Below are 24,086 nucleotides of genomic sequence, written 5' to 3'. Positions count from 1 at the left end.
AACGTGCTTAAAACTTAATGACAAAAATATTAGCAGCTTTACATTAAAAGCCTGTAAAAATGTACTATAATTGACTAATTATATAATATATAATATATAATATATAGATATATATATATATATATTATATATAATATAACTATATATAATTATAACGTGAAAACTATTACACAGTAACTGAGTTGCATTATAAAGCCAAGAGCCAAAGAAAGAGCTAATTATCTCCAAGAGCTGCTGAAGAAGAACGTTTTTGCAACACAGCAGATGATGGTCAAGACAAAGGAGTTGTATTTACGTTTAGAAAAGCACCCGTAGCAAACTACAAACTACCTACAGACAGTACCAAATAAATATGGAATAGCAAAATCAGAGTAATAATCAAGAAGTACCGGTACCACAGAACAAACGCTTGAAAGAAGTGGATATCCAAAGAAAATTAGGGGCACAGCAGGTAGGGGATTTAAAAAAAAAATCCAAGATTAAAAACCAAGGACTTAAAGAAAGATTTTGAAGCATCAGAGTGTTTACCATAGTGGTGTGTGAAAGAACTACAGAGGTGAAAAAGGGGAAAGCCTTCAATGAAGAAAACCTTGTATCTACAGTTAAACATGGAGGTGGTTTGATCACGATATGGTGATGTTTCAGCATTTCAGGGACTGAAGACATTCATGTGATTGAAAATTGAATGAATGCACCCATGTATCAAAACATCTACAAAATACAATGATACTATCTGCAGGTAGGCTGATTGGCACCATTTATCTTCATATAGCTCTAAACTCTGGAATTATTCAAGAAAACAAACATGAAAGTTCTGGATTGACCTTTGCAATCACTGGATCTCAATTCAATAGAAGTGCTTTGGAATGATCTGAAAAACGCTGTAGCCAAAACTTGGGTATCCAATTTGTTTGAGCTGAAGGAAATATTCAAGGCAGAATGGGCCCAGATTCCACTAACAATATGCACCAGGCTGGTCATGAATTATCATAAATGTCTGAAAGCTGTAATAAAAGAAAAGGATACGGAATTCTAAAGCAGGGATGCCAATACAATACTTTCATCATGAACACATATTTGAAATTACTTAAGTGCTTTTTTTTTTTTTTTTTTTTTTTAAAGACTGTTTGTTAAACGACCAGAAATTGTGTATTTTGGTCTTTGTAATATTAATTGGTGGCTACTCTTGACTAAATTCTTTTATTTAACATGTTTTCTTGAATTATCTAAGTCTAGGGTGCCAATAATTTTGTCTGCGACTGTGTGTGTGTGATATATATATATATATATATATATATATATATAAAATTTAAATGGTACAGATTTTGTCACTGAACCATTTGAATTCATCTAACAAAAAATGTTCTTAAGCATGAGTAAATGAGGGTTGCTTCCCCTGAGGTTAACAAAAGACAGACTCAGCAAAACTAAAGGGAGGGTAATGTTTATCTAATCAGGCAGCAAACCATAGTGTTGTGGTTATCTACACAGATATAACTGCAGCTGTCCATGTATGTGGGAGGTCCTTTTGTAGGGTTTCACTGTTTTAGATAGCCCATATGAAATGTGTGGGCAGAATGTGAGCAAAGCCACTACAGCACAGTAGTCGAATGCAAACTAACACAGGTCATTTATTAAACCTTGGAAGAACATGCATTAACTGTTTTCTAATTTAAACATTTAAAGTTTATTGTCAACTCACATTTGCCACCCAATCACAGGAACCTGAAAATACATTGAGTTCTGACCTGTATACATGAAATAGTACAGTGTAGATCAATTATGAAAATGAGTAAGCTTAAAACTGATAATTGTTGCAATTCTTATACTGATGTCACATTAATAGACAAACATTTCATGTTATGTATTTAAAGAGAAAATCTGAACTTTAATGTAAAATAATAAGTTCTCTAGTTACCGTAAGATCACTTAAATATGGCACATAGCCTATTTATTTTTATATATAGTGCAAGCACTAAACTACGGTAACGGCAAAGTAAGTCACCAATTGGTCTCTACAGTTTACAGTCCCTGAATACACAACCAAGCTGCAGCTGTAGTGTTACATGTTGACTCAATCAGGGCAGCAGGCAAAATCAAACATGAGAGCACGGAAATCATAAGATCCAAACTTTAAGTAAAGCAACATTTTGTCAAGAATAACCAACAGTATTTGTGAGTCTTTGACCTAGATATTTTCTATGCATTAAATGGACATTTGTCTGTACTCCCTAGGGAGTATTATGTGATTGCACAACTGAATGAGAATTGTCTGTATTGCAAAATGAAATGACTATAATCAAGTACTGAAAGTTTTGCAGATACCCAATGCATTTAATGACATGGATTTCTTAGCAGACAAGGTAGCGCTGTGTAAGGTTCTCTTCAATTACAATCAAATATTCTGGACAAAGATTGTGGCAATTAAAGCATTTTATTGTGGAAAAAGCAAAGAACAAAGCTTGAATACAAAAAAAAGGGTGTCTCCTCAGTCAGTTGTTGCTCTGAGTTTCAAAGGAGCATCTCTCTTAATGGCATCAGTATAAGTTGTATGTGAGCCCTCTCTCCGAACGGTTTGATCGGAGCTGCAGAGGAGTGTTTCTTTAATGGTGTCAGTAGATGTTCATCTGAGCACTAAGTCAGTTACACAGTATATAAAGATTAATTGCAATCACGTTTTAAAAGCATTCAGTGTACATAACAAGAGACACGTCTGCTAACAATTACACCCAACATCTGCCAGGAATGCAAATAATAGCTTCTTTCTCCCTTCTTTACGAGCTGAGTGTCACTTAATTCAGCCAGCCATCCACCCCCTCCTTCACACAAGACCCAATTATATGACCTGTGATACATTCCAGGGCATGTGCTGAACTCATGATAGTTAAAACTAGCTGTATGCAAGCATTGTCTAATGTTTAATAAACCTTTAATGCAAAGCTTACAGCTGTTTTTACAGACAAGCAACACTTCTCATAATGTGAAATCAAGGAGAAAAAAAAAAAACCCCACAGCATGTAGCCAGTTTGAAGCGTTTCCTTATTTAAGAATCTTATTTCTAAAGGATAATTATTTCTATGCTATGTTTAGAGAGGACTGTTGTTTTCCACTCTCAAGGTCTGCAGCGCTGGATGAAGCGTGGGTACAAGCACACGTCCCGGATGTGGTGTCTGTTCAGCAGCCAGGTCAGGAATCGCTCCAGCCCCAGACCATACCCACCATGAGGACAGGTGCCGTATTTGCGCTACAAAATACAAGAATAATTGAGATCAATTTAGCATCTGATAGGATATATACAAACGAGAATCAATATAAAAATAATGGATTATTTACAGCTCTAAAAAAGCCACAGTGACATTAAAGGCACTGATAGCCTTTCACAGAAACACCTGTTTAAAATATTACCAAGTTTGTTTTTACTGTTTAAAAGTTAAGGATTAAGTCTAATACAGTATGCTGTGTGCACATACACGGGGGAGGGGACAGTTTTGCAGGGTGTGATGTTAAATCAGGACATTTTCAAAATTACAGATAATGTACAAACAGTTAATAGAAAAAATAAAGTATGCCATGAAATGAGTATTGAAGTTAATGATATTTTAGGTTAGCAAGCATATCCTTAGCAGTATATAGACAAACTACATTTCATTTATTATTAGGAATGAGTCTTGGTTTTAATGAGCCAATATAGATGTTTTTAAAAAACAAAAAACAAAAAACCACCACACACAATTGAACCTGCTTATACTTAACAAACCGACACATTTTTTCAGGCTAAATACATGGATTATACTGACATCTAATGGCTTAACACTGTAACAACCAAACAGAAATAGCACAGCAAGCCAGTAACCTTTCATTAATATGAATTTGAGAATTATTCAAAAACTGCATTTTTATCATCTGTAATTGCATGACAAATCACCACAAAAATATCAGATTTAACACCCTACCCCCCATCCCCTGGATTTACACCAAACTTGGATGCTCAGGGTTGTTCAAGGCAAAAAACTAAATTTTCATTTTCAAATTGCATTTAAAACCCGCAATATGCAGAAGCTGAAGTGAGACTTGGGCATTGCACTGCACAGCATTTCTCATTCCTCTGTAGCCAGTGATACTGCTGACTCCCACCCCCTCCCCCTTCCCCCCGGGTAAATGGATACGATAAATAAATTGTAGTCTCCAGATTCTTCAGAGGTTTTTAATCATTCCGAGCCAAATTGTATATGTATCTAACAATGTATTTTTCCTCAGCTTTCATCTCTAGCTCATACAGTTTTATAGGGGGTGGGGAGTCCAAAATCAACCAAATGCTTAACCCTGTAAACCGGAGGGGGTACGGTGTTACCTGTTGGGCGATTTGGACATTCTGGACAATCGTTTTTGCATTCAGAATCAGAAATCGGAAAACTATTTCGGTTTTTCATAAAAACAAAACAAAAATTCTACCTATTTTTCATTTTACAATTTCTGTGTTTAAAATATAAAAACAGATTCAGGCTTGTTTTCCCATTTTTCATATTGGTTTTTGCAACAAAATATTTGAAATGGAATAATCTGTAATACAGATTATTGAATAAAGGTAGTCTTTATTCAAGCAGATATCTGGAGAGACAACACTTCATAGGCAATCTGTTAATGCTTCTCTAACAGTACATACTTAAACAATGACAGATACCCTAATGTATCGGAAGAGGGACAGACCTATTCAACCAAGCGTGCCAGCCCCCTTTAGTGATCCTACGACAAGCTCTGTAAGATGCTAACATTTCCTCTCTCCCTGCGGTTTGCAGCTCTTACAAAAGAAGGAACTGCAATACAATGCGAAACTGTAAACAGAATTCACCCCCACCCTTCACCATATTCTGTTACAGAAGAACCCCCCACTGCAGCATGAAAACACTCCACAACATTTCATATCTTAAACATTATTTAACTCCTTCAAGACCTTTTAAAAAAAAAAAAAAAAAAAAAAAGGCAGACACGGCCATCTCTCTGTGTCCCGCTGTTATGACAATGCAATAATTTTGCTCCTGTGCTTATTGTTGTGGTAGTGTACTGTCTGTTTACCAACATTATTTATTAATTAATTTAGCAGTTGTTACAAAGTACTGTATTACAATACAGCCATAGGTCTACGTTAAGTTAATATAATAATCATCCTTGTATCACTCAGGTACAGTGCATTATAACATTAAAAATAATAAGCCTTCACACACAATGCGGAAAAAAAATCCAGGTACAGTTCTTAAAATGTATATCTGGCTTTATAACTTAACTGGATTATATTATCATAGCACATTTGTCCAGGGTGCTCACATATGTTTAGAGCTCCCCTTTCACGGGTACCCAATTTGTTTCACTCGGTGGGTGCATCAATAGATAAAACAAGCCTGTATCAGTTTTTGTATTTTAAACTCAGAAATTGAAAAATGAAAAACGGGTCGATTTTTGTTTTTATGAAAAACAGAAATAGAAAAATGATTCATTTTCTGGTTATCCGATTTCCGATTTAGAATGCAAAAACGATCAGCTGGAATGAACACGGACCTTATAACCAGGCCAGAATGTTACTGAGCTGAATTGGAATTTACCCATACTTATTGTCCGTACCTGATCTGTGTACCAGTAGTAGGGAGTGGGGTCGATGTTTTCCCTCTTGTAGCCTTCCAGCAGTTCTTTACTATCCCAGATACGCATTGACCCTCCAACAATCTCACCAACATTAGGCATCAGTACATCAACCTACAAAAGCACATGACAATAAAACCTAAATTCAGCATAGACATAGCTAAAAACAAAACAAGTTATTGAACTCTTAACAACGAATACAGTACAACATAGACGTGTGGTACCTTCTCTGGTACTACCCTAAAGCACACCATACAAGCTCAAACCCATCAGTAACTTTGACCTACACCCACTGTAAGCACATGTAAAATTATATAAGTGTATTATATCAATGTGTCATGGAGGTAAGCTCTCTGTACGTCCTACAACGTTACTGTAGATCACTACCAAAAATCATCTGTTGACAGGCATTTAGATTCTAGTGTTCACCGAAAGAGAAAGGCAGAAAACCTGAGCAGTACAGCGACTACTTTACTTTCAAAGAAACAAAAAACGGTGACTTCCACGTTCTAAATGTCCAGTGAAAACTGTGAAGCATGAAACATAACATTTTGACCTGACAGGCGTTTGTTTGCGCAAATATGCCTATTGAAAAATTGGACAACCAAAAGTTACAGTACGTAAATTATTCAGACTATAGCAAATGGTGAAGCGATTGTTTCATCAGCCCAGCTGAGACGTGAATACTTCACAAGCAGGAGATTATGGAATTGGAAAAACAGTCTGCTTGCTTGTCATTGGTCACTGACGAGTCGACTAATACCCAAGCTCAGTATGTGTTACACGTTGTATTTGTTTTGCAAGATCTAACTGGTGAACATGCATCTGACATAGAAATGAAAGCTGTCTTTGCAGATACACTTTACCTACAAGCTGTTAATTACAGCACCATTTTCCAAGCTATTGTAAAGTGCTTGAATAACTTTGAAGTTGAGTTTCATGCTGTCAGTGCATTTGTCTTGTTATTTGCTGTTTAAAAAAAAATGTATATATATATATGTACACATAATTTATAAAATAGTTCTGTGCACATTCCGCAAAAATATTACACTGCCATGAATTAAAAAAAATAAAAATAAAATAAATCTGCGATTTTCACAGGGCCTTAACTGTGTACAGCCTTTGAATAGAACCCTTTAAAGGCAATTTAATCTCAACATAAAATGCACTCTCAAGCCTCATTCCCCTGGTCCTCATGACCCAGATAGAGGAACCTACTGATTCAGTAAGGCGTCTGTCTTCAGGGCAGCGCTGCATATAGAAAGACTTGATCTCAGCTGGGAAGCGACAAAGCAGGATGGTCTCATTGATGGTGTCAGTCATGAGTCTCTCAGGAGCTTCAGGAATGTCCTATTGAAACAACAGCAATTTCATTTAATTCAGGTATTTAGTGCATATTAAAACATCAAGCAATGAACATGGAACTATATAGGTATTTTAGTACTCTTTAAAACAAACCAGCCAACAGGATGCCCTCTCATTGTTGCATGTGTAACTGAACTAGGGATGAGTCGGTATACCGGTTTTTCGGTTTACCACGGTTTAGGTACATTACGGTATTAATACAGTTTCTTTTATTCTAAACCGCAATTATAGTAATTTGGTTATACAACGGTTAACACATTTTTTTCAACTGCAAACACGCTTCTTCTAAATCAAGCGATTGTACTTGCAGCCTTAGCAAAGTGTCTGAGGAAGATCTTTTTGTGAACTGATACTATATTTTGATAAAGGTTTTGAAGGAAACTGTCAACGACACAGAATACACGTTTCCATTGCTGCGTTCTGTTACCCAGAGCTTGCTGCGCTGGCTGCTCTTGGCTGCTGTATTTCTCATGTCACATGCAGCTTTTAGAGAAACACCTTCTCCAAACTTTGCACACATTTTCAACATGCTATATTTACATTGGTCTGGATTATCAACAGTCAGTTTAATGTAATAGATAAACATTAACTATTGTAAAATTATACATCACTTATCATGGATTTAGTACATTATGTTTTTTTTTTTTTTTTTTTTTTTTTTTTTAAATAATTGATTGATTGATTTAAGGTAGCGGCCTCCCACGGTAAAATTTCAAAGCTGCGCTGGGCTATGCAAAATCTGCACATATTTCTGTGGGTGTTGAGTGACGTCTACAGCGTATCTTCGCGATTCTGTGCAGAACTGAGGAAATCTGCGCTATAAGAACACGACCAGTTTCAAATAAAACTAGCACAGACCCGCAACTGCAGCAGGATAGCCTACTTATTATCAACATAGTTTTGTTTAAACTAGTTGTAACAGTATTCCAATTTTTGTTGGTAAGTGAAGAAATCTTATTTTATTTTTTTTTACAAACTCCACATGTGTAATAATCACTGGAAGCTTACTTGTGCAATGTCGTAAATGTAAATCCAATAACATGTTTTAGTACTAAAATACTTTTTTTTTGCTATACATATTTTATTTATCTGGTAGAAAAAATAAATGACTCATCTGCTCTTAAATAACCTGAGGTACATATTTGTGTTTTAAGCAAAAGATTGATCATTTCCTCAGTTCTAGTTACCATCAGCCAAACAAAGTATTTATTTATTTATTTAATTTTACACGTAATTTTTTTTTAACAAACTACAGCACCACATCATTTTGAGCAAATAATAGACCAATACTGCTGTAATATAACATTGAGAGTGTACAACTTCATTATTATTATTATTATTATTTTTTTTTTTTTTTTAATTATTATTCTGATTGTCTTTATAAAAAATAAATGTACCAAGTTATCTGGCATAGTAAAATACTAAATACCAAAAGTTGAAATCATTAAATGAAAGGAAGTGTGATTTGTTGGTTTTATTTTTGTGAATTATGGCAATTTAAGTGATTTACAGAAGCCTTTATTTGATAACTTGCATGATGTACTGTATACCGTGACATTAAGATTACCACTGTATTTTTTTTTTTTTTTAACGGTTATCATACCGTGCAAATTTTATACTGTCCCATCCCTAAACTGAACAATACTTCTTAACAACCCTTTAAAATGACGGAAAATGAAGAATGCTTACTTCTCCAAATTCATAGTAGGTCCCATCCTCTTTTTTCACATCGTGCTCCTTCAGCCAGGTGATGGCCTCTGGGTAATTCATTCTCTTGAAAGGACGTTTAGGGGGCTTGAAATCCTGGAGGCATCAGAGCATGGAAAATGTTATATATACTGAATCCACAAAACAACAATGACAGAAACAGTAAAAGGAACAAAGTTGGGGTAAACATTTTGACTTTAGTGTGAAAATAGTCAATTCTCACTAAAATTAACTTAGATTAGACAAATTTCCCGACACTACTTTTGGGACAACTGATCCAATGATATCAATGTCATTACCATGTAGCAGCGCAAAAACCTGCACGATCCTAGCAGACAAAAGAAAAGCTGTTGAAAGCAGTGGATGATGCCCCACTCTAGAAGATGCTGCTGCAGATTGTAATGTTCCCGCAAACACTTTATCAAACAATTTGAAAAACCGAAATACAATAATACAGGTCAATGAACAGCAAACTGTGGACTCAAGTCGTCAGAGTGGCTGATTTGCTCAATACCCTGATGTTAACGAAGCCTTGCTTTGTGATTTAAAAATGCCCGTGATCAGAATGGGACATGCAGGTTTCAAGTGCAGTTCATTTGCAATGTATACTTTTAAAAAGTTCACTTTTAACAGTATTTTCAATAAAATGCACAATAATTGTGCATTACAATTATGTACTATACTGTTCATTGTTCTGTAATTGAAATTTGATTTCAGCGTTCTTTTAAGTACAGCATGCATTTAGTTTAGGTTTCTGATAATACGAATTACTGACAACACGATTCTGCTTGCTGGTCCCTTGAAATTCGTATAACAGCCACGTACAGTAAAATAATCCAAGTATGACATGCATACACATTGCACCCCCACTTACCCTAACTCTGAGGACATGCATTCACAGATATGGATAATACTGTAATGCACTCACAAACTACATTTCTGACTAAATAAAGTCTATGGTACAGATACACTTTTTGCCATTATACATTTTTTCAACATTTAAACTTCATAAAAACCCACATTATATTTACTATGTCAATGAAATCATAAATATTACAGTAGATTTTTATTGAACATACTGGGTTAACATCATAAAGCATGGCAGCAGCTGGAGACTTCAGAACCCTGTCCACAACATCACAAACCAGGTCTTCCAGGCGGTTCAGCAGGTCCTCAAATGATATGAATGGACACTCTGCCTCGACGTGAGTGTATCTGGGGGAACAGGTAAAAATCACATTCCATCACAGAGTAGAAGCACAGGTTTTACCCAACAACCTAGGATAACCTACCCAAGCAAAGTAGATTGTTGTTTCCAGCCTGCTTCTAACCCATCCTAGGGATAGGTGGGACTGAAGAAACAGTGACTATTAGATAGGAGTAAATCTTAGGTCGGGGAACGTTGCAATAAGCACCAGAGACCCTTACCAATACTATTCAGAAGTATAGAACCATTGTGAGGAGTTTGATATTTCTTACTCTGACAGATGTCTGCGTGTTCTAGACTGTTCTGCGCGGTAAGACTGAGAGATACAGAAGGTATCTCCCAGAGCGGGAATGCATGTTTCCAGGTAGAGCTGGGAAGACTGGGTTAGGTATGCCTCTTCCCCAAAGTAGTTCAGGTTAAACAAAGTGGATCCTCCCTCGACTTGAGTCTGCACCAGGGTAGGAGGTGTGATCTGCAAAAACAGAAGACCTGGAGATTATGGATTCAAATTTAGGATTCTAGTGCCCGTTCAAAACTTGATTTTGCTTTTAGCATTTCTCAGTAGCTAGTGTTAAAATCTATAAGTTTGTTGTATTACTTTAAAATGGAAGGACAAATAAATACTTTTCATAAAAGGCTTAATATCCACACAGCATCCTGATTAAAAACTGTAAACAACATTAAAAGTGTGTCGACCTTACTGTATAACTAGGAGAAACCTCAAAATTAAAAGGTCAAAGTAAAATTTCTTCTGTTAAACCGAGTTGCAAATATTTTGGGAAAAATACATATATATTACTGCCATTTCTTACATGTAACAAACGTATTAATAAATGTAAATGAATTATTAACGTATCAATCAATAATAGTTTTACCTCATTGTATCCCCGGCTAAAGAAGTGTTCTCTGAAGCAGTGGATAACAGCGGAGCGCACTTTGAGGATCTTGGACACAGTTTCTCCACGGATCATCATGTGCCGGTTGTTCAGTTGCACGTCCACATCTGATTCTTCATTGAGCAAGTTATCAGCACCACCAGCTGGAGCCAAGCCAATCAGCTCCCAGAAATCACAGTGGAGCTCATGGCCTCCCGGAGCCTGCAAAATGTAAAGTAACATTAGCTAGGTCTCAAACACTGGTATAACACTGTATAAAACAATTATGTACATCCATTTGTACCAAAATGTTTATGGCCACAAAGAAGCTTTAGTAAAATAGATCTAGATTTTGAAACTATGGGCCCAATACACAGCTTTAGTTTATGCATTCGTACCACTTTACATTTTACATATATCTGGAGAGCTGATTATTCAATTGTCATGAAACTTGGAATGAACTCCAGACATCCAAGTATCTGTATGTCACACTTGCGTTTACCTGGAAAATAATTATATTTTGAATTCACAGCTGTGATGTTTGTTTTTTCTTTTAAAATATACTTACTTGCTTCCCTTCTGGTACAAGCTTCAGTGTTCCATAAAGTGCAACAGTGCTTTCAGTGGACAGGACCATTGCATTATAGCACTGACACTAAGAAAAGAGAAACACATACATATTTAGTTAGGTTATAACACAATTAATGGCTTAGGAAAAGAAATGGACACAAGAACGAATACTACTTTACAATAAACAACCCAATCTCAAGATCTGCAATGAGAGCTCTGGGACAAGATGTGGCACTCCAGGTTTGTACCTGTGACTGGACCAAGGTGACAAAGATTAGTGGTCTGAAGAATTATCAAGGGAGAAAGAGATGTATGAGGGAGAAGTGGTATGGGCCTCACCCTGTTATAGTCAAGAGTAGTTCCAAAAAGAGTACAGTTAGTAATAAAACCAATGATCCTGGTGAGCCTAGTCAGGTGAACCAGCCTAGAAGAGAAAGGAACCTTAAATGGCACAAACCAAGGTTCAAGTCACCTAGAACCTCAAGAAAAAATAGCTTGGCACACGGTTGAAACGGACCTCTGCTTTTTGTTGGAGAAGTGAAGTGGAACAGTAGAAAGGAAACTGGATAAGTTTGGGGATGCCAGCTATGTGTATTTTGTGTGCTTTGTGATGGTGGTCCACTATGAAAGGTGCTATATAAAATAAAGATTGATTGATTGATTGAATGGGAGTGAGAGGTTTGAAGTAGAAGATAGAAAGCAACAAACAACTATGATTCCAGGCAAGTCTAGAAAACAACTTGAGAGAGAGAGAGAACACCTGGTTAGAGAATGGAAGCAACTGAGGAAGGAGTGGAGGAGGGGTGAAGAAAGCCAGAAGGAGGCCATCAGGCTTCTGCAAATTATCTGAAACTGGGCTCTCCAATCTTGGTCCTGGAAGGCCGGTATCCTGCCTGATTTTTTTTTCCAGCTGTACCCTAAATTACTTAATTGGACCACTTAAATGCTTAGTAGAAGCTTAATTGGTGCAATTAAGTAATTAAGGTTATAGTTGGAACAAAAACTAGGAGGGACACCGGCCCTCCAGGACCAGGACTTGAGACCCCTGACCTAAAACATAAGCTTGCAAATTGCACAAAGCAGAGCACCTATGAAAGAACTGTAAAACAAAAGGCCATCCAAGAACAGCTTTTATAAAGATCCATTCACCAGAGGAAAAAAATGGTATACTTACAGCAAATAAGCTCTTCACCAGTTACCCAAAAGCACATTCTTACTGGGTGTAATGTGGGTCTGAGCCAGGGTCGCTTCACTTGGCATAATGCCAGGTGTTGTGATGCCTGGACTTAGCACTGGAAGAACAGTGTAATCAGATCAACAGCTCGCTGCCAGTATCAGCAATAGCTGGTACACAGAGAACAACATTCCTCTGTCCAGGACCAACAGGAAAGGTTATTAGAACTAAGATTCACCTAGAACAACTAGAGGCTGCTAGAGATTGGAGAATTGATGTGCCAGATGATGTGCCAGTGCCTTATTTTTCCACCAGATATTACTACAACTACTCTTTGACCTGACATTGTCCTGTGGTTAGTCTCAGTTGGAGCTAACAGTGCCATGGGAGGTTTCCGTGGATAAGGTATACGAGAGAAAGAAACTTCACTATGCTGAGTTAGCCGCTGAGGTGGAACAGTGGGGGTGAAGAGTCTGGCTTTATCCATAGAGGTGGGTTGTCTGGGATTCGTTGTGCACTCCATGACCCAGCTTTTTAGAGATACTGGGTTCAGTGGACAGGAGCTGCGGTGTACAGCGAAGGCTCTAAACAAAGTGGCAGAGAGAAGTAGAAACTGGCTTTGGTTGGGACAGACTGGAGATTTCAAAGAGAGGCGATGGAGGAAGTTAGTATCAATGAAAAGGAATGGATAACAAAGGTAAGTGATGGAAAAAGTTAATATCAATGAAAAGGACTGGATGGCTAAGGTAAGTAAACTGGGCTGGGTTGTGTTAAGGGGTGGAGGGGAGTGGCACTGGGATGCCAGCGTCACTGTTGAGACTTTCTGAGGTGTTAGTTGCCCACTTGATGACCCCTGTGAAGTGCCCCACCCAGCCATTCCAGATGGTTGTCATGCTGTCTCTAGGAAGGCCGCACTTTGGTTGATCCCTGGAACCAGCATCGCCGCTGTTACATGTGCAGATGTGCCAGGGAAGCCACAAACGATCCCTAGGGCCAGCATTAACACGGAACCAGGCAGAGGAAAAGTGCTGCCTGCTCATACATTACAGCAAAGCTAAGTCTTGCTTGGTCCCCACCACTACAATCTAATTTTATCTTGGCAAATGCATAGTCCAATAGTAGCATAAAGTAAATAACAGCTAATACAAATAGATATTGTTAACTTTAAGAGGTTGAAAAAAACCTTTTATAAATATGAATTTAGAAGTTACTTGTACACTAAACATAAGCACGGTAAAAATGATAATTTGAAATCTCAAACCTACGACAAATATAGGAGGATTCAACTGATTTACGAGTTTTTTTATAGCATAAAGTACTGGATTATAATTTAAGACATACTTTTTAAACCAATTTCCTCTTCTCAAAAATGACCTGCGTCTTAAATTTGACACAATGATGTGTGCATTAAATTTGGCAAAAAAAGAAATGACTGCCCGAGTTGACAAACGTGACGGACTGCCGAGAAATGAGGAACAAAAATAATACTGCCCGATCTCGAATCATCCATGACATACAGGCAGCTGTTTTCAAAGAAGCAGAAGTCATTGTCTGGGAGATGTCAAATAATAAAGAGGACTGCAACTCAAAGGATCATGACTAGGAGAGATTTGTTGATATTACAGGCATGTTAATTTGCCTATGTACAATATGCTTCGGCAATATGCCTAACAGCCGAGTTTGTAGCATTTCAGTGCAAAAAAAAAAAGTGAGTATTCCTTTGAACAAATGGTTCTTGTATGTGTAATTTAGGTTACATCTTTGTAAATGCCTCTATTTGAAGTTTTTCTTTTTCCTCAAATTGAGGGTGAGAAATTTGGGCTGCATCTTCAATTCGAAGGAATACAGTATTCCTTTAAGGAATTCTCATATCATCAATATTCTCCTAATATTTAAAATTGTACTCGTTATTTGCATTGATTACTAAATATTGCAGCAAAATGGAATTTGTCAACTGATTTCTTACATTAGAAAAATGGAAATGATACAATGCATCACTTACAGCAGAACAGCAGTTTTCAATACTATTTTAACATCTGTCAAAGGACATTTTGCACAACTCACATTCTTATGTAACAAGGGAAACAAATATTGGAAAATAATTACCAACTCATCAGTAAGGACACACTGCAGGTGGCCTGTACCGTCTCGAAGAACTATGAACATCAGGTTCTTCCCTGCAAAAAAGTTATACAATTCCTATTGAGAGATGCCAATCAATAGAATGTGGTGATGTGTGTACAAAAGACTATTGGACAAGTTACTATTGACAAATATTTTGTTTACTTTCAGTTTTCATATTTTTAAAACATGCTTATAAAGGCATTGTGAGAGGGTGTGTGGGTGGTTCACGGGAGTCAGAAAGTGTCTAAGATGCTGCACAAGTCCAGCAACGGTATCTACAACCCCCCCCCCCCGCAAAGTGTCTGTACGTGTAGAAATAAAAATCCATAAATCAGAAGGAGAAAACAGAAAAGATACTGTAAATAAAACCAAAAAAATAAATAAATTGTTCTTTGTTTATTCCAGTTCTCCAGCCAGAGTTTCCGCTGTGTTGTATCTTGCAAGGGCTAAACCAAGGGATAAGAGAGGGTCAGTTTTATGGGATCTACTGTCTCCCCAAGACCTGCCCCCTCAACCAATCAAAGAGATCCACGCGACACACCCTCGCTCAACCTCTCTGTGTCATCACCATGATTGACAGGCGGGTCAAACAGGGCTTCTGACCCCCCACCCCCACCCCCCCTTCACCCCCAGGATCAGGCATGGGCCTGATAGCCAGCACTGACCTCCCATCACAGGCATTCATAGAAAAATATATTTCTGTACCTTGTCTGCGCAACCTGTGCACCCAGCCAAACACTTTCACACGCTGGTCCCTGAATTCCTCTAAACATCGAATCTTAAGCTGGAATCAGAAAACAAGCATGTTATTAGCTGGCTTCTGTTGTACTTTCACAGAAGACTGGAATAAACTGCGTGTGACTGTGTGATTTATCAATCAGTGAAGTTTACTGTACAGACTAGGAGTTTCAGATGCACAGGTGCAACCGTGATGTACCAGAGGAGAAGTATGCTACTTATCTTAACTGAACACCTTTTAAAACCATGCAATCTAAATCCACAGTTTGGTGGTTTTCTAGAGATCATCATATTATATAGAGGGAGTTCAGATTTTAACAGTTCCCTTCATGCCATGCCCCCATTCTCAATGAGACCTCCACATAGAACCCAGTTGATAAGGATTTATTAGATTTCAATTAATTACATTTATAATGTTGCACAAACTAGTACCATATGAAACCTAACTCACTGTTTTAGGCTCTGGAAGACTAGGATCATTCTTGATCACAATCTTTTTAGCTTCTTCCAAGTTCTTTTCTCTGCGAATTGCATCTTCCGCCTGTACATAAAATGTCAAAAATCCCATTATCAGTACAACCACAGCAAGAATGAATAATACAAAAATCAAACACAGTTTTAAGCACGATAACTAACCTCTTTTTTATCTTTGCCTTCATTTTTCATTTGTTCCCGACGCCAGAGCTTTACCACACTCTTCATCTGGGTTTTAGATATAAGAGCCCAGCGCTAAAAAATGAAAATACACACGCATTTTAGAAATCAACATTAATCAAATTACAATTTAAATAGTCTAAAAGATGTTAAAAAAATAAAATAAAATAAATAAATCTCCAACCCCCAAAATATACTACATATATTTACCTCATCTTCCTTTTGTGAGTCGACATAAATATTGGGAAATGGTTCCTTTCCAAAAAACAACATTGCCTGAAAAGAGAGAAAAACTATGAACTTAATGCTGTGACAACCAAGAATTTTAATAAATGTACATCTTATTGGCACTAGCGACATCACGCTCCACTTTTTTCTTGAGTTTATGCGATTCTTTGCAGTTTGCATGCATATATATTAGTGCCTATAGGAAGTATTCACCCCACTTGGACTTTTTAATAATGTGTTGTGTTACAACCTAAAATCTTGATGCATTTAAATTAGTTTTTCCCTTTGATTTACACAACCTACTCAACACTTTCAATGAGTCTTCATTAGGTAAGTATTCACCCCCTTTGTTATGACACTCCTAAATAAGCTTGGTTACAAACAATTGTATTCAGAATTCGCACAATAAGTTAAATGTAGTCCATCTGTGCGCAATAAAAGTGGTTCACATGATTTCAGATTAAGTACACCTGTCTCTAAGGTCCCACAGTTGGGTAGTGCATTCAAAGCAAAGATACTGCCATATAGACCAAGGAGCTTTTAAAACAACTCTGAGATACAGTTGTGGAAAGGCACAGATCAGGGGAGGGGTATAAAAAGGCATTTCAAAAGACATTGAATATCCCTTGGAGCACAGACGAGTCATCATTAAGACGTGGAAGGAATACAGCACCACCCAGAATCTGCTTAGAGCAGGCCATCCTCCCAAACTGAGCAGCCGGGCAAGAAGGGTATTGGTCAGAGAAGTCACCAAGAGGCCAATGACAACTCTGAAAGACCTACAGCATTCCATGGCTGAGATGGGAGAAACTGTCAATGTGTCAACAACAGCGGAGGTACTCCACAAATCTGGCCTGTATGGAAGAGTGGCAAGAAGAAAGTCATTTCTGAAAAAAGCCCACGTAAAATCCTGCTTGGAATTAGCCAAAAGGCACATGGGAGATTCTGAAAAGATGTGGCGAAAGACTCTGTGCTCAGAGAAAACAAAAATTGAACTATTTGGCATAAATGCAAAGCGTTATGTCTGGCGCAAACCCAACACTGCACATCACCCAGGTAACACCACCCCTACTGTGAAGCATGGTGGTGGCAGCATCATGCTGCAAAAGACCTAAGACTGGAACAGAGATTCACCTTTCAGCAGGACAATGACCCCAAGCACACAGCCAAAGTGACACAGGAGTGGCTTAAAAACAAGAATGGCCCAGTCAAAGCCCAGACTTAAATCCCATTAAGAGTCTGTGGCAAGACCTGAAGATTGCTGTCCACCAACGATCCCCATCCAACTTGATAAGAGCTTGAACAATTTTGCCAAGCAGAATGGGCGAATATTGCACGATCCAGATATGCAAACCTGGTAGAGACTTACCCAAAAGACTCACAGCTGCAATTGCTGCCAAAGGTGGTTCTACCAAGCATTGACTAAGGGTTGTTGTTTCACAATAAAAATTCTCTTGCTTCTTCAAAGTGTTGAGTAGGTTGTGTAAATCAAAGAAAAAAAAAAATCCCATTTAAATGCATCAAGAAAACTTACTACAGGCACTGTGTGTGTGTGTGTTTATTTTATATACATATATAGACACACACACACGTATACAGAGTACCAGTCAAAAGTTTGAGTACACTTGCTGGAAACTAGGTTTTTTTCATAACTGACAATGCGTTACGTCGTATACGTTTCTGTAAATACTTGAAAAAGAAAACACATTTTTACAATATACAAAACATAAGGAATATCAATGCAATGTTCAAGAAAATTAAAAATGGTCTCTAAATCTTGGATTCCTCCAAATAGCCATCCTTTGCCTTAATAACAACCTCACAAACACGAGGCATTCGGTTAACAAATTTCAGCAGGAAATCACCTGACATGTCTTCCCAGCTCTTCTGCAGCAATTCCCAGAGATGTAGGGCACTTGTGGGCAGTTTTGCTTTGACTCTTCTGTCCAGTTTGTCCCATACAAGTTCTATGGGACTGAGGTCTGGAGACTGGGCAGGCCAGGTCATTAGATTGAGTTGTCCTTCTCTTTCCTTCTTCTTATAAACAATCATACACATTGATCCCTCATTATTATACAATATATGCATAAAAAAAAAAAAAAAAACGTACAGTTTACAGAGGGGTCGTGAATTACTGAATGGTCCTTATACAGCGTGATACGGTAAATGATAACGACCACACACAATGCATTATTTTAGCATTATTTTAGTATACTGTATACTGTGACCCCTTTTGTGTGGGTTTTAATGTACTGTAATATTATTAGGTTGTATGAAGGATAAAACAAACTAAAGCATCTCCAAAATAAATCTGTGAGGAGAACATACTGAAGATCAGTGCCGGCGCTAAGGGGGGTGCTGGGATGGGCCCTGCACCACAAAATGTCCCTTTGGCCCACCCAAGTTCACTGTCCTTAGCAGGAGAGTAAGCTTGGGTGGGCCAAAAGTGTACATTATTTTCCATGTTTCATTTTCTAACTTTATTCAATACATTTTTTCAACCTGTCATCAGTATTTAGAAATCGTTCTTGACAGACACGACTGAATATAGATTCTCGCAAATCACGTTAAATTATTCCAAAAATACCCACCTACTCTATTTCAATTTAACAAATTGAAAAGTTCACATCCAGTTTAAGAAGCCTTTAGAGAGTGAGAGAGAGAGAGAGAGAGAGAGAAGTACTGTTGTTAAGGAATGTTAACAGAAAGTGAAGAAAAAGGTCAATAAATTGAAATTAGTGCTGTTTTATGAGATGAAAGTAACAAAAAGTAAATAATATACCGCAAACTCATCTATTAACAAAAGAATCATCTATTAACAACAAAACAGCATACCTTAAATTGAAATTCAATTTACTCAAGGACAAAAAACAGCTTCCCTTAAATTGAAATTCAATTTACCCTAGGTGCGGATGTTATTTATTTGAGCAAATACAAAAAAAAAAACAGCTTCCCTTAAATTGAAATTCAATTTACACTAGGGTGTGTAAGATCTTTATTTCAGCTGTGTATTTTGCTCCAGTTTATTTAAATAGGTTTTATTTTAAATGTGCAAGCACAATGTGTCAATCATTCCCCTCAGCCTCACCCACTTCCATCGAGGAAATTGTGGCTCTTGCTGTCTGCTGACACGTTCACCCAATCACAGCTAACTTTAGTTGGAAGCCAAAACTGACACTCAACAGACGAGTTCTGGATGGGGGCTCCGAGTTTTACAGAAGAACCAGGCTTAAGTTAGTTACTTATTCACAGTTATGTATTGAATATTAGCTCACACTCTAAGGGTGAATCACATAGTCTGGATGTGCCACCTCATGCAAGGTATCATTCTAAAGCTTGAGCAGTTCTCTTCAACATAAAGGAGACTGCAGAGTGGCACAAGTAGGCATTCAAAGGCTATGCTGTGACACACACATACACACACACACCCCTCTCCTGCATATTAGTGCACATTGTGACGGCTTTGCCACCTCAAGTTGGGTGTGATGTTAAAGGTTAAGCAATTGTCTTGTGAATAGAGTATGGTGCATAGCGGCATGTACAGTACTATTAAGTGCTATTTAGTATGAAAATTAGAGCATTTATTATGAATTATTTTGCTCAAATTGTGAAATTAAAAATATCAAACAAGCAAAGAACAAAACAGATTGAGCAGCATTAAAATCTGTTTGGGAACTGAGCATTTGATGAAAGCACATTTAGCAATTTGATTATATTGTTTTACTCAAAGACCGACGAAGCCGTTTCTTCTGTTTTGTTCTTTGCTTGTTTGATATTTTTCATTTCACCAAAATAATTTACTCAAAGACCAAACTAACCTTTCATTTAATTATTTGATACTTTGTAAATGCTCCGAATCATGACACTGCGTGTAACACATACACACACATACATTACATTAAGGTCAGTATACACTAATGTGGACTTTTCAGGCTCAGATTAGAGGTTGTTTGGGCAGTAAATATTTAATAAAACACAAAACAATAACTTGTTGAAATTCTTGTTCCAGTTCAAAATGCTTCATTACACTGTCAAGAAACACTGTGTGTATGGTAATTCTTAAATAAGGTAAAGCATTTTTGCATTGTTTAATCTGTGTATACTGGTTCATAGCTTGAGTAAATGTATACCGCTGTTATGGTGGCCCACATAACAGTTCTACTCCCCCCTGCAGATGATGGATATGAATTACAGCCAATTACATAATTCCTCTTTATACAAAATAAGATACAACAGTACACAAAACGAATTATTTAAAATCTTTATTCCAGGAAGAAACACACTGAAGTTGTACACTTCATTTTTGTGTCCTTGGAGGATACAGGATAATGTTACATCATACACAATACAATGCATAAGAAATAATGTGTTAAACACAATGTGTTAAACAAAAAGCAAAACAATACAATATGCACAGCAACATGTTCTTTAAACGGATAAATTGCTATGATAGAAAAGGCCCTGTTAATTGGATGCATGTTCCAGTAAGATGGCATGAGACAGGAAAAGGAGTGCTGGCCAGAACTACAAGCATGACTAAATTAGGCACTAAATATGTGAATGAATCTCCTGGGGCCGGTTTTGCAAAACTTTCAATCTGGATCAAAGTGATCCAGATGAAAATAATTGCTATTTTATTTATGCCTACTTAGCAGAAATTAAATAACTAAATCTGAATTGAATAAAAATAAAACTTTTAAAGACATCTTCATCGTCTTCCTCTATTTGGACATAGTGTGTTTGCTATGACAATTCAAACAAAACACAGATGCTCTATGACCATTTAAAAGCTAAATCCACCTCTGCAGTAGGATCACAACAAACCTGGTATTTTGGATCAAAGTAATCCTGACCTCCTCCTGAAATTCTGAAAAACCCAATTGAAACATTTAAATCGTGATTAAAAGTGCGATCGGATTACCAAAACGAAATCCGGATCACAGTAATCCCGATCGCATTCTGATGTTTTGAAAAACCCAATTGCAAAATATAATCCAGATCAAAATGCGGAAATCCGATTACTAAAGCTTTGAAAAACCAGCACCTGAGCAAAGTGCACAGCGTGAACTTTGTTTGGAAAAGTCTTGCAGGAAATAGGAAGGTGCATTTCCAGTAACACACCTGTAAATGGGAGCTGTGCTTTTGTTTCCCTTAAGATACACTATCAAATCTGAATTAATCCAACAACTGGCTCTGTGGAATGCCAGACAGTGTGTTTACATAGGTTTTAATAAGAATTTATAGCAAGAAACTGCACCATTTAATGCACAGTGCTGATAAGGTAAGGTCATTTTGGTAAAGCTATTGTGTTGGTGTATTTGTAGACTTGATAGTCAAATCATTACAATCTCCTTTACATTACCTTCAATGCAGTTTTGAAAGGTTTCCCTTCCGTCCCATCTCCAGTTAAATCATCTCCTTCTTTATCAGAGACATACAGCTCCCCTGGGTTATTAGAAAATAATAATAAATAAAAGAGGGCTGTGTAGGGTGATTCGCATCCACACAAACAGAACTACTGAAAAGAAGTGCAAAAGCTGATGTTTGCTGAAGTCAAGTTTGAAATGTGTTTTTGTTTTCCCAAATTAATTTACAATAAAAACTATTTAATATCACCCATGTTTCTGTCACTCTGCATAGTATCACAACAATGGGAATCAATAAGGAAAAATTATGATAATATCACTTTGGGTATCACAGCAGGGTTATTATCATGCACACTGATCAGTAAAACAATTAATTTCCAAACCACTAATATCACTTGAAAATAAAAACATACATCTGGCCACTTGTTGCTATTGAAAATTGCTGTAGAGTAATTGAATTGTCTTGACATATAGTGCACAATACAGCACAATAACTTAGCAAGGTATATTTTTGGTGTTTAGTAAATTTGTTGAACACGAACAGTAAAAGTATCAGACTACACTGAATGAAATTAAATATAAAAAGACAATACTGTAATCAATGAGAAATTGAGGATAATACAATGACATTGTGATCAACACTATGTCACCTTTTCTACACATGACCTACTGATAATTATTTTGCAATGGCCTACTGAATGAAAGCAATCGAGTATGAAAAGATATGTGCATGATGTTACGTCATCTGTCTCATTTATAGCCTGGCACAGATAGCAAAACTACATTAAATACAACGTTAATTAGATATCATCGCCACATAACTTATGTCAAATTTAAAAGACACCGTTAACGTTACCGTTTGCTAGCTCGCAACGTCTGTTACACTGTAACTTACAGGCAACCTCACATAAAAACGTATTGGTTAACAAAGCTTTGATTATGACCAAAATCTATAGTAGTGAATACTTTCTTTCTTTCTCTTTCTCTCTCTGTTCTAACTTACCTGTCTGCATGAATCCGTCCTGTCAGAGCCTTTTCCTGTCCGTTTACTGTTAGCTAGCAGTCTCAAGCCACAGATGTTGCTAACGTTAACCAACATGTTAGCTACAAGCAGACCTAACAGTCACTAGCTAACTACGTCCCTGGTAACGAGCAATTGGCAGAATGTTCTGTTTTTGTGTGTGTCAGTTAAATGTACCGTACCCGGATTAAGTAACCATTGTACAAGTCTCTTTGATGTTCTTAAGGGTTGACATTTTCATTTTCATAAACAAAGGGTCACATACAATTTACCTTACATTAGTTTGACTGAGTATCGCTTCCTGGAGAATTCTGATACGTACAAACAGATAGTGTACTGAGATGTGCATTAAGTAAGCTGTACAAAAATTAGGCTATGGGTAAAAACAAATATGAACCAAATAAGCACAACTAGCACGTGCGACTTCAATAAGCATACCAGTTCTAAAAAAAAAAAAAACTGAACAAGAAACCAAACACAATACAATTGTAGTCGGCTACTACAGAGCTTATAACAGATATTTTTTTTTTTTTTTTTAATGCTTTACTTACACACGCGTTGTAATAATATAACGTAATTTTAGGTGATGTGTGCTGACTTACCAAGTGACAGCTGTTCAGCAATCTGTGTCACTTCTGCAGCCATGACCTCGTCTTATACTTCTTTAAGAAAAATATCTGATAACCTGGTATAACTATATATATATTCTAAATTACAACCACTAAAAAAACGTCTTCCTGGACTCAACCCTACGCCTCAGAGTGCAATCAAACTAGTCTTCTTGTCAGATTCCACCTCGGCTTCTCATTGGTTAGTAATTCATGGAGCTAAAGAATGTACCCAGTAGTGGAATGACGATTGCATGTTTGTCTGTCCTTCACCGTAGCCCTACCTTGGCTGGGCATGTATGGTTGAGCAGAACGCTTATTTCAATAAACGACAGGACGTTGCATCAGCATTGCACTGCGGCGATTGAAAAGTCGCATGTTGTTTTAGTGAGGACCAGAGAAACTCAAATTAAATAAAAATGTTTTTTATTTCTCTCTCTCTCTCTCAAAAGTATACACACTGTAATTTTTTTGTTTTTGTTTAATGCTACATAGTTCCATAATGTTGCACTGTTACACAAAAGACAACATGGCATTTACCCCTCAAATGTTCTGTCTGTAAGGATGGGATGGGAAATCAGTGCAGAAATTCCTGTTCCAGAAATATTTACCATAGGCTATACTCTGTGTGACTGGGAAGCTAGTTCTACTTGCATGCTTTTATAACCCCTTTAACTTCTGAAGAGAATTTGAACCCACGCCACCAGATATTAAGTGCTTGTGCATATTCCATATACATGCCTGATGTGTCCTTCCTAGAGTATTATCTTACCTTCTGCCTTTTGTGCATACTTTATTTATTATTATTCAGGCTG

The 24,086-nt window shown here is 37.1% G+C and overlaps 1 protein-coding gene across 1 annotated transcript; it reads right to left on the bottom strand.

Moving 5' to 3' along the window:
• Nucleotides 1–2,418: 2,418 nt before the first annotated feature.
• On the bottom strand, nucleotides 2,419–23,442 carry nars1 (asparaginyl-tRNA synthetase 1). The gene is made up of 15 exons (XM_041254315.1): nucleotides 23,266–23,442; nucleotides 21,639–21,721; nucleotides 16,259–16,324; nucleotides 16,031–16,123; nucleotides 15,846–15,935; nucleotides 15,362–15,440; nucleotides 14,639–14,709; nucleotides 11,357–11,443; nucleotides 10,789–11,010; nucleotides 10,186–10,385; nucleotides 9,786–9,921; nucleotides 8,689–8,802; nucleotides 6,853–6,984; nucleotides 5,617–5,748; nucleotides 2,419–3,244 (listed from the first exon to the last, which is right to left on the bottom strand). Exons 1-15 carry the CDS (start codon nucleotides 23,306–23,308, stop codon nucleotides 3,113–3,115), a joined length of 1,680 nt encoding a protein of 559 aa, XP_041110249.1. The 5' UTR covers nucleotides 23,309–23,442; the 3' UTR covers nucleotides 2,419–3,112.
• Nucleotides 23,443–24,086: the final 644 nt, after the last annotated feature.

Source organism: Polyodon spathula, chromosome 1, assembly GCF_017654505.1.
Source record: "Polyodon spathula isolate WHYD16114869_AA chromosome 1, ASM1765450v1, whole genome shotgun sequence".
Classification (NCBI taxonomy): domain Eukaryota; kingdom Metazoa; phylum Chordata; class Actinopteri; order Acipenseriformes; family Polyodontidae; genus Polyodon; species Polyodon spathula.
Note: the sequence above shows the minus strand (reverse complement) of the source record. Positions and strands in the feature narration are given on the sequence as shown.